The 12,870-nt window shown below is 28.3% G+C and overlaps 1 protein-coding gene across 1 annotated transcript; it reads left to right on the top strand.

Moving 5' to 3' along the window:
• The first annotated feature begins 592 nt into the window (after window positions 1-592).
• Window positions 593-1,513, top strand: LOC145824367 (uncharacterized). Its single transcript, XM_082924006.1, has one exon. The coding sequence runs from the start codon at window positions 593-595 to the stop codon at window positions 1,511-1,513; it is 921 nt and encodes a 306-aa protein (XP_082780132.1).
• Window positions 1,514-12,870: the final 11,357 nt, after the last annotated feature.

Raw genomic sequence — 12,870 nt, 5'->3', positions numbered from 1 at the left:
GGGACAAAAAGAGGAAACCCGTAAAATTCATTGGACTAGCTGGAAACAATTGTGTAAATCTAAATTACGGGGTGGTATGGGATTCCGATGCCTTCAACATTTCAATTCAGCTTTGTTGGCCAAACAGTGTTGGCGATTACTGCAACGGCCTCAATCTTTGGTTGCGCGGGTCTTTAAGGCTAGGTACTTTCCACAAACTTCATTTCTTGATGCTTTGGTCGGGAGCAATCCATCATTCACCTAGAGGAGTATAGTCGGATCTCGAAGCCTATTAAATGCTGGGCTTCGATGGTGTGTTGGAAATGGTGCAAGCATCTCGGTTAAGTATGATAAATGGGTTCCACGGCCTCATTCTTTTAAGGTAATTTTGCCACCTTCGAATCTTTCGGATGATGCGCGGGTTTGTGATTTAATTGATTCTGAGAAGGGAGCATGGTATGATGAGATGCTTACGCAAAATTTTTTGGGCATGGATGTGGAGGCTATCCGATGCATTCCTCTTTGTCCCACGTTACCTTCGGATAAATTGGTCTGGCATTTTTCCCGAAATGGTGAGTTTTCGGTTCGATCGGCATATCATTTGTGTAAGGATATGGCATCTGTGGATGGCCACGGTGATACCTCCAATATTGGGCAGTCGCATAGGCAGTTCTGGCGAGGTCTTTGGCAGCTTAATTTACTGACCAAACTTAAGATTTTTGGCTGGAAAATGTGCCTCGGGTTGTTAGCGGTAAGGGCCAATTTGCGGCAACGTCATATTGTCAATATGGATTTATGTCCTGGGTGTGGAGTGGAGATTGAAACGGTTTGCCATTGTTTTCACAACTGTGGCTTTGCCATGCAAGTGTGGAGATCGAGCTCACTTAATTTGATTATCAAATCTAATCCTGTTAACAATTGTTTTGAGTGGGTCTGCCAACTCATGGCCACAAATGGTCCAGAACCCATGCAATTATTTATTGCTATTTGTTGGTGCCTTTGGAATAATAGAAACTCCATTCTGTTTGGCAATAAATCAAGGACTGTGGAGGAAGTTGTTTCTTTCGCGGTGAATTATGTTTCTGAATATGTTCAAGCACAAGAGCATGGCCATCTTCCTCCGGCCCAGGTTCGGATGCGAAGGTGGGTTGCGCCACGTGAGGGTGTCTTCAAACTGAATTTTGATGGCTCTGTTAGGACGGCCCATGCCAGTGCTGGTGTTGGCATTATTATTCGGGACTGTCATGGGGAAGTCATTGCGTCTATGGTTGAGCGGATCCAGTATATGGAGGATGTTGATTGTGTGGAAGCTATGGGTGCGATAAAAGCTCTTCAATTGGGTTGTGATTTGGGATTGGGACATATTCATCTGGAAGGTGATTCTCAAAATGTGGTGGCTGCAATTCAAGGTAAGGCGGATAACTTGCTATGGTCATTTTGTAGGTGTGGCTCAAGCACTCCTGTTGAGGTTCCTTTCTTCAGAAGTTTTGCATGTTTGTCGAGATGGCAATTCGGTGGCTCATTGTTTAAGTAGGCTAGCCTTTGATTTTGAGTCGCCACGTATTTGGATGGAGGAGGTTCCTTCCTCTTTAATGGCGTTGGTGATGTCTGAGGCGTCTTCTTCTGTGTAATTGCTTATTCTCTCTAAAAAAAAAAAAAAAAAAACTATTTGTTCATTCAAACTAATAGTTTATTATTTGGTTTAATTTTTTTGTTTCGGATTTATATATGAGAGATTATTGTATCTTAAGAGAAGGGATATAATTATTTTCATGGAATTGATATCCCATGGGACTAGTGTGTAAAATGTTCATTTTACCCTCATGCTATTACTTAATAAACAATTAGAAAATGATAAACTAGTCTTTTGAACATTTATAAATTAAATTTTTTTAATATTAAATAAAATTATTTTTTTAGTATTGTTAATTTAAAATTATATATTAAATAAAAAATATAAATTATAAATTTAATTTAATTGAAAATAATAAATTAATGTTATATATTAAATAAAATTATCTTTTTAGTATTGTTAATTTAAAATTATATATTAAATAAAAAATATAAATTATAAATTTAATTTAGTTGAAAATAATAAATTAAAAATTATAGCCTTATAAATTAAAAAAATATGGTGTTGTTAAATTATAAATTATAAATTATAGATTACAAATTTAAAATTATATATTAAATAAAAATTATAAATTACAAGGATAAAATAGTCTTTTGAATATTTATCCTTATTCAGTCTGTCCAATCAAATATTGGATTCACTAAAACTAGACCAATCCAGGCATCTAATCCCATGACTAAACAAACATAGGATACAAATCAAGTCCAACCAAATAGTTTGGGGACAATATATCCCAAGACTAATAGTCCGATGGATTACAATCGCTCCTTATCCAGTCCATCTAAACAAACACATCCTAAGACAGATTGGATAAGGAGAGATTGTAATCCATTGGACTGTTAGTCCGAGGATATATTGTCCCCGGACTATTTGGTTAGGCTGGACTTGTATCATTTGTTTGTTTAGTCATGGGATTAGATGTCTTGATTGGACTATTTTTAGTGAATCCAATGTTTGGTTGGACGGACTGGATAAGTATAAATGTTCAAAAGACTATTTTACCCATGTAATTTATAATTTTTTTTTAATATATAATTTTAAATTTGTAATCTATAATTTATAATTTAACAACACTAAAAATTTTAATTTATAAGGCCATAATTTTTAATTTATTATTTTCAATTAAATTAAATTTATTATTTATATTATTTATTTAATATATAATTTTAAATTAACAACACTAAAAAAAATAATTTTATTTAATATATAAATTTAATTTTTTAACTTTTTAACGACACTAAAAAAATTTAATTTATAAGGGCATAATTTTTAATTTATTATTTTTAATTAAATGAAATTTATAATTTATAATTTATGATTTATATTTTTATTTAATATATAATTTTAAATTAACAACACTAAAAAAATAATTTATAAATGTTCAAAAGACTATTTTACCATTTTTGAATTATTTATTAAGTAATAACAAGAGGGTAAAATGGACATTTCACACAATAGTCCCATGGGATACTAATCCCATAGAAATAATCACATCCCTCTCCCTAGGATACAATAATCCCTTATATAAGGGACTAATAGTTCGGAGGGACTATTAATCCAGAGCAAAAAAATTGAACCAAACAATGGACTATTAATCCGGATAGACTAATAATCCAATCCCATAAAATAATCTCTCAAAACAAACACACTTTAGAGTACATTTTTGTCCTCTAAACAAAAATATTAATAAATTATAGGGTGAAGTATTAATAAATTTTAAAATATGATTTTCTGAATTGTTTAATTTATTTATTTTTTCTTATGAAACTAAAGGTACCATTAATATGAAAATTATATAAAAAGGTAGTCACTTACATATTTGGATTTAATTTCTGAGAGATAAAAGTGAGTTTCTTCAAATGTGAAATTTACACATTTAGGCAATCCATATTATAGAGGTTTTTGGAGTTTTCCTCCTTCTGGAACAAATCCCACATTAAGAAAAAAAACGTAACACTCCAATATAATATATTAAAAAACTCCTTAAAGCACATTTAGTACAATGAAGTGAATTAGAATGGAATGCCTATTCTAGTTTTGCATTCCTTTTTTCTTTTTTGATACGTCTTATTTAAGTGAGAATAATCATTCCATTGAAATGGCTATTCCAACAAAATATGAGAATGTCTATTCCTTCCTCCAACCTAAGGAAGGGCCATTCCATTCCATCTCATCATGGAATTACTATAAAATTTTATTCAATGTGTTTGGTTTGAGTTTTCTGGATTAAGTTTTTTGAAAACTGAGTTTTTTGGTTTTCGTATTCTTTTGTTTTTAGTGAATATTTTTTAAATTTTAAACATTTTTTTTACTTTTTTAGATGAACCTTAGTTAGATGTATTTAAAAAGTAAAAAATTTGTGAAAAAATATTTTAAAAAATTAATAAATACATAAAAGTACAAAAAAATGTACTAAATTCTTGTATTTTTTTTTATATTTTTGGTATTTAGTGAATTTTTAAAAGATTTTTTTTACAATTTTTTTACTTTTTAGGTGTATTTATATTAGGTGTGTCTAAAAAGTAAAAAAATTGCTTAAAATATTAAAAAAATTCAATAAAAACAAAAAAATACGAAAAATAAAAATGTAGAATTTTCTGAAAAATATTTTCTGAAAAATAAAAACAAGCAAGCTGATTATTATTTTTTTTGTTAGCAATAAAAAAAAATATTATTATTTAACTACTACTACCATTCTGTTTTCCGACCACCCATTCGACTACCTTATCACCACCATCATCGCCACCGCCACTGCCACCCCTATCACCACCACAACCGCTACCACGGTCGCCACCACAACCACCACACCACCATACTACTACCATCATATTACCGATGTCGCCACTATTACTACCATCACTACCGTTGGTCGCTACAATCTCCACCACCACCACCACCACTATCGCAACCACAACACCACCTTACTACCACCACTAAGGCCTAACAATCTACGACCATCATCCTACTATCATTTCTATCACAATCACCGATGCCACCACCATCACAACGACTAACACCATCACTTTCACAACTATTAATATTAGCATGATCTATATAAAATTTTAATTTATTTGTTACTAGCTTGTTAAAAAAATAAATAAATAATAATAATTTATTTTATTCTATGAGTTTAATAGGTATAACCAAATATGAGAATGAAAATTATAATTATATTCTTATGTCATTCTATGTTGGCAACCAAACAATGGAATGAAAATGGACATTACATTCCATTCAACATTATATTCCATTCTCACTCATTTTATTCCCACTTTATTTCATTCCATCGCACCAAACATGCTCTTAGTGTACTTTTCTCAAACGTAACAACGTAACACTCTAAAAAAATTCCTTAGTATATTTTTCTCAAACATAACACTCCAATCAATATAATCTCAAATATAACACTCCAATGTAATACACAAAAATACTGAAAAATTTCTTAGTGTATTTTTTTCTAAATGCAATACTCATAGTTTGAAAATTATACATTTATTCAACACTTACTAAGGAATTTTTGTATTCCTTTTGGAATGGTTTGAAGAATTTCACATATTTTTTGAGCGTTACATTGGAGTGTTAGGTTTTGAAAAAATACACAAAGAAGTTTTTTTTGTGTGTTACATTGTATTGTTATACCAAGAAATTTTTTTGGAGTGTTATATTAAAGTGTTCCGATTGAAAAAGGGCACACTAAGGAGGTTTTTTATAATATTACATTAGAGTATTACATTTAAGTGTTACATTGGAATGTTACCATTTGAAATTATACATTTACCCAAAGTTTATTAATAAATTTTTGTATTTATTTTGAAATGTTTGAAGAATCCCACATCCTTTTGGGATGTTTAAAAAATTTCATATTTCAAGTCATTTTTGTACTCTTTTTGAAATATTTTTCAAATAAAAAGATTTCCATATAAAAATTCAACCTAAATTTGATTCACATAGATTGTATATATTATTTTTCTAGCACAAAAGAAGAAAAAAAAAAATAGAAATAAGAGTATAACCATAAATCCAATTTCTAAATAATATATTAAATCTATATTTTCAAAATCAATGGGACTAATTGATCTATAAAAAAATTCTTGGGACTAAATAGATTATCATTCTTCAAAATAGGATTAATAAATAAATTTTTCTACATTATATACAGACGAATGTATTCTTTCACCTAAAAACAACTTAATTTACTTCATTTTATTTTTCAAATTATTTTACACGATTGAATTCTTGTGTGAACCATATGGCATCAGGTGACAACCCGCGCAAGGCACAAGCATGGTATCTTTTTTTTTTTTTTTTTTTGGGTTTTCAGAAACAATAATAAAGATAATTTTAAAAACATACATAGTCCTTATGACATTTTTATTTTTGTTTAAAAAGAATTTTCAAAAATTATTTGTCAAAATAGTCGAATTTGGGGTGGGAGTTCTGGTTTGCCACTAGTTTGGATTGGAGAGTGTTGTTTCGGTTAGTAAGGCTCACAACCGATCCCATTTGATAATTAAAATTGTTCGTTTTGTAAAATCATTCGTATATATTATTCACAAAAAATTAAGTCAATCTGAAAATTATGATTTATTTAATTTATCATGTTTGTCTTTAAAAAAAATAGATGAAAAATTATGTTTTACAGTGCAATGACCATTCTAGATTGGAGGGAAGGCCAACAACAAAATATGTTTTACAGTGCAATGACAAAAACAAGATACCAAAAAAAAAAGGGTGATGATGGTGGTGATAAAATAACAAAGATGGTGACAAATATGAATTAGCTTTTTCATTTTTCAGAAAACACTTTTTAGAAAATTATACTTTCTTATTTTTCGTATTTTTTTGTTTTTACTGAATTTTTTTAATATTTTAAACAATTTTTTTACTTTTTAGATACACCTAACATAAATACACCTAAAAAGTAAAAAAATTATAAAAAAAATCTTTTAAAAATTCACTAAATACCAAAAATGCAAAAAAAAATACAAGAATTCAGTACATTTTTTGTATTTTTATGTATTTATTAATTTTTAAAAATATTTTTTCACAAATTTTTTACTTTTTAGATACATCTAACTAAGGTGCATCTAAAAAAGTTTAAAAAATGTTTAAAATTAAAAAAATATTCACTAAAAACAAAAGAATACGAAAATCAAAAAACTTAATCCAAAAAATTCAAAACAAACACACTGAATGTTTTTAATAGTATTGACTTCGAAAGTAATGCCATGAGAACTACAAGGTATGACGGTAGTAATAATGGTGGTGGTGATGGTGATGGTGGTGGATTATACTGTCATTTTTTTATTTAATGAGAGAAGAATTAAGGAATAAAGAGCTAGTAATATAAAAAGGCAAAATTGACCAGATTGGTCAAAATAGAGGTAGCATATTATGTAATATATTCTTCAACTATGGAAAAAATTGGGAAGTAGAATAAATTAAAGTGACAAATGAAATAAAGCAAGTCATGAGAAGATTATTGCGTATCATTAATCTATGCTTTTTTCCTTAAGGCAATCTTAAAATGACCATATTATTCTTTGTATAGACTATTGTTGAACCTCCTTTAGATAGGGAATCAAACTAGAATATTTAAAATGATTTCATTGTAATTTAAATTTCAAGATCATATGATAATTTATTGACTAACTTTAGTTGAGAATTATTCTAGGAAAGAATGGTATCTTCCCCTTGAAAATATTGGTTGGAATCTTAATTATGACGTATTAAACTTTGATAGGATCTACAAGCAAGATAATCATAATTAAGCACATGATTTGTGTTACATTTTTGGTTCCTCAATGTCCAAGCTTCATAATGTTTCTTCATCGGTCAATGATGATCAAAGAAAAATCCAACGCCTATTCAATGTGAGTTGTTCAAACCTAATCAATTAACGAATGAGTTAAAATAGGATCATAACGTTGTCAGGAAAAAAATATAATGAAAATGATCACAAAATATTCTTCACTTTTAAATTACACATATAATAAATACCATATACTAATTAAAGGATAAAAATTTTTTATAATATATTTTATGATATTTTTTTCAATGATCACTAATAGTATTCTTTTGAAAGTCTCCAACTAACAATGGTCGACACATTTATTGTCACGTCACTATTCTATAAGAAATTATTATCCAAGTAAAAAAGGACATGAGTCTTCCACACGGATCTATCCACAAGTTTTACCTAGATGAAAAGGAGACGGAGAGAGAAACACATGGAGACAATTGTTTAGGGATGATCATGGTAGAGATCTTGTTCCCTTGTTCATAAACTATGTTATAGTCCGTACGATCTACAAAATTAGTAGGTGTTTGACATGTATTAAAAAAGTATATTTTTTTATATGCATACATTTATTTAGGTTATATCTATCAATATTTTCTTTCTATTTTTTTTATCCATTTTCTTTACTTTTCTACACATTTTTTTTTATTTATAAAAAATCAAAAAATATACTTATATAAAATATTTCAAATAATGAGCATTTTTTGACACCAAACACAACTAAACATTGCAAGGCGGGTACGAAACAAGAGGTCCTGAAATTGTCATGCAATGTCTCTTCTTGGATATCACGTGACAAAACTATGGGGCCGAAGGGACGAAGATGGTGTCCCCCCACAAAAAAAAAATGGCAACCCTAGTATTATAATTTTATGGGGAAACTGCATCGGAGTTTGGAAGAAATTGTTGTGTAGGCAACATGTTTGATAATTGTCTTGCTCATTGGGGGTGACGAAATAAAATGTCGTGCAAATCGCATCTTAATTTTTTTTTATACGAAATCGCATATTTATTTCGACATCTTGCTCGCTATGAAATGGCATATTTATTTTTTATACTGATTTTTTTAATTTAAAAAAATTATAATTGTGAGTTTTATTCGATTAGACTGATTGAAAAAATTTAAAAAATAATTAAAAATTTTGAAAAAAATCTAGAAAGGATTTTTTTTTTTAAAAATAGTTGCATTTTTTTGCTTTTTTGTGGGGTAGGTTTTTTTTTTTTTAAATTTACTTTTTTTATTTGTTTACGCAAGATAGACTGGAAAAAAAAAATTAAAAAAGACATAATTTTGAAAAAAGAGCACTAAAGAAAGAAAAAAAAAATGTGGTTTTTTTTAGATGTATGCCAAACAACCCTCTTAGTAGCTTTGGAATATCAATTTTGGTATTGTTTACATAGTGCTATCAATTAATGATGCAATGAAAAAAAAATTATAAGTTGGAAAATGTTGATTCATTTTGTTAGTAAGTGAGATTTTTCTGTATCCCATGAATAGGAACAAAAGCACACCTCACATACTAAGGAAGAAGAAGAAGAAGAAGAAGAAGAAGAAGAAGAAGAAGAAGAAGAAGAAGAAGAAGAAGAAGAAGAAGAAGAAGAGAAAAAAGTGTTATCTAGCCTAACTCACATTTGTTAAGAAGTTAAAGAGAGAGAAATGATGTTGGCTTTTTTTTGTAACCCGTGAATGAGAATGAGAACAAGAATACAGAGAAAAAATTACACAAAAATTTACGTGATTTGACATATTTTACCTATGGCCGAAAAAAATTCACTTCTTCCTTTCTATATTCCTATGTTTTCACACACTATAATTTTACAAATTCCTCTTATATATATATATATATATCTATATAATATATGAAGATAGATAGATAGATAAACCATAAAAATCATAATCTCATATAATTTCTAAAAACAATGTTTTTTGTATTTTTTTCATTTGTCAAAACATTAAATAATAAATAATATCATATGTATTTCAAGACTACTTGAGAACTTTCCAGGGTCTTTAATAGAGGTTTAAAATAATGATTTAGGCAGTTGGAAAGTAGGGTTTGTGAGCAATTTGACCCCAAAAGATTAGTAGAATTAGTGGGTGGTATGGTGTGGCTCGAGAAATGATAAAAAAAAGCGTTAGTTAAGCTCTCTCAATTTATTTACACGAATATGAATATATATATATATATATATATATATATATATATATATATATATATATGTATAGAAAAAGAGAGAAATTTTATAAGTAACACCTATTTTGGATTGTGTATCATATGTTCCAATTATAATGTTTATAACATTTAATTATGATCTATTGTGATTGTTAGTTATAATTTGGTTATGACTAATTGTAGTATTAGCTATAACTCATTGTAATATTAACTATGATTTATTATTGGTTATACCTTTTTTTTTATTTGATATCCGAGTGTTCGGGCCAGCTTTCGCATATCTCGATTGATCTCGGGATCTGAACTTAACGACCGGGCAAACCTCCAGTGACCCTACGGTGTGACTCGAACTCAAGACCTGTGAATTTTATCCTCTAAGTTTTACCACTTGATTTGGGATTTATTATTAGTTATACCTTATATTGTGTTTGGTTATGACTCATTATTATTTTTTTAATCATTAGTTATGAAATTTGTGATTATCAACACTATAAATGTCATAACTTGCATAAAATATACACCCAAAAAAAATAAGTATGGTAACATTTTTTTTTAAACTGAAATGTAGTGGCATACGTTTATACATAGCAAATGCTAGAATTAATATTGATGTCACAAAATTTATATTTTTTAAAAATACCTTTAAGAACAGTTACTATTATAACCACAAATACTTTTCTATAACTACACATCTCCTTCTCCTCACCAATATGTAGGCTCGTTACATTAAGTGCTTGCAATAAACAAAGGTGTCTTTTGTTTGGCAAAGCTTATAGATAGCCTCTAGGGCTGCAAACGAGTCGAGTCGAACTTTGCTGAGCTTGAACTCGGCTCATTTACTTATCTAGTTTGTTTATTGAGTTCAAACTCGACTCGATAAAAAATTGGGCTCAAACTCAGTTCGGCTCGTTAACATTAATAAAATTCGAGTTCAGCTCGGTTCAAGTCAATATTTTTTTTAATATTATTTATATAAAAACATTTAAATAAAAATTATTATTTATATTATTTAATATATAAATAATGTATTTATATATTATTTAATATATAAATAATATATTTATTATATAATTTAAATAAAGATAAACGAGTCGAGCTGACGCGAGCTCGAGCTCGTCTCATTTACTAAACGAGGCTAATAATTGAGCTCAAGTTCAACTCGTTTACTAAACGAATCGAACCGAGTCGAGTTCTTAACGAGTCGAGTCAAGCTTACTCATGAACAATTCAATTCATTTACCGCCTTAATAACTTCTTATCAAGAAGGGGATTGAAGATGTATTATATATATAAATAAAAAATTAGGAATCTAAAAGAGTCCATAGACTCTACTATACAGACCATTGTTTCCTTCTTGTTACATGAATTTCGGGTCGACATAATCAATAGGTTGACCGTTTACTACCATTAACGACCTACCACTAGACCTATGGTCTGATTGACAATTATCTTCTTCTTTCCTCGAAAATGTTATTGTTGTATTAAACTAAAGTTGTCCTTTCGTTCGAAAAAACAAAAGTTGTCCTTAAATAAAATAGTAATATTAGAGGTATAGGTTTATTCAATCCGAGAAAGTTGTCTTTAAGGAAGTCATTAGAAAATTTGTGAGAAAATGAAATTAAGGGTTGGATAGAAAATTGACTATTTTAATATTTTTTAAATTTTTTATAAAAAATATATATGCGGTATAATAATTTTTTGATCTTTTAACTAGAATATCCTATTTACAAACAAGATTTATTCTAGGAATGGTCCAAAGTCCTATTAAGTTTGAATTTATATCACACATTATATTTTTACAATTTCTTGAGATATTTTTTTATTAAAAAGTCATATTGTAGAGTTGTACGCACTGAGATAATGTTAAAATAGTTATAATTAGAACTCATTTATCTCTCTCTTTTTTCTTTTTCTTTTTTTGCACTTTTTCGTCGTATGATAAGATGCTTAGAGATTAGATGTATAACAACAAAAAGCCACAATTGGTCTATTAACTTGAATTCTCAATCTCTTACCTTCTCATTGTCAGTTACATAAACTATTAGGCCAAAGTACCCGGTCCTAAAAAAAAAAAAAAAAAAATATTAAAATATTATATATAACATCAATATATTATATAAGGAAAATAAAATTTTTAGAGAGAAGTCTTGTAAGAATTTCAAACTCTCATTCTAAAATTATTGAATTTTATTAATTTTAAATAATTAAGAAAATTCTCACTAACTAACTTCTATTTACCTTTTATGTTACAATCGTACATTGGAGAAAAAAAAATAAATGTTTCACTTACATAAAGTGAATCCTATATTCCCATTTATAAAACCAAAATGAGATTTTTAGTGAGAAGTCTAATTTTTTTTTTAAAATTTTAAACAATTAAGAAAATCCCCATTAGCCAACTTCCATTTAACTTTTATTTTACAGTTCCACATAAAAGTTTTGATTTTAAAAATAATTTTGTATGAGGTTTTGAAACTCTCATAATATTTCTCCTTAAATGTATTTATTTGTAAAATATATAGATATATTAATAATCTCAATGTCATTTTTACTGCTCAATACAAAAATTATGAGATAATTATGATAATTTTAAATTAATATTTAAAACTTATAAATCATAGGATAGATTATATAATTTTAAATTTATATTGTATCAATTTTAAATTTAAATTAATAGATTGCTTTCTATATTTAGTGGCAGTTTAAATTTTAATAAAAGTTTAAATTTAAAAGTTTTAATTAATTAATTTTTATGTAAGCTGGTTGGTCTTTTGACCAACTGATTAAACTGAATTATTTTTGGTTTGAATGATTTGCTATTTAACCGTGATTTTAGCCGTTTTACCAAAATATATTGATTAGATTTGTTTGATTCGAAATAAACTAAAGAACTGAGATTGCTTTATTAGAAATAAATTTCTCACCGAAACAAATTTTTTTTTTATCAGCAAAGAAAGAAACTTTAATGATGAGATGAGCAAGTATAAGTATCAAAATACATCAATAAAGAAGGGAAGTGCAAAAACATCATAGCTAATACTTTACAATCCCAACTAAGTTGGCACAAAGAAGGAAGCACAATCATCTGTTAGCACTAAACGCACAGATTGGAGAGAGACCAATCCAAAACAGAGAAAGAAAACAAAAGACAGACATAAAAACCACTCAAAATGTTGCCCTATGCACTTTATCAGATTCCAGCCAAAATGCCCAAATTTGCTCTTGGTGACAGATCCCATTAATCACAGCAGACCGTCCAAAATCCCTTCACAGAACCAAGCTAA

This window comes from Camellia sinensis, chromosome 4 (genome assembly GCF_055761805.1).
Source record: "Camellia sinensis isolate YWXY chromosome 4, ASM5576180v1, whole genome shotgun sequence".
NCBI lineage: Eukaryota > Viridiplantae > Streptophyta > Magnoliopsida > Ericales > Theaceae > Camellia > Camellia sinensis.
The sequence above is the reverse complement of the archived record's forward strand: the minus strand, read 5'-3'. Positions and strand labels throughout refer to the sequence as shown.

What these genes read in the sequence shown, in the direction of transcription:
- LOC145824367 (XM_082924006.1), top strand. Translation starts at nt 593, where the DNA reads ATGGCATCTGTGGATGGCCACGGTGATACCTCCAATATTGGGCAGTCG.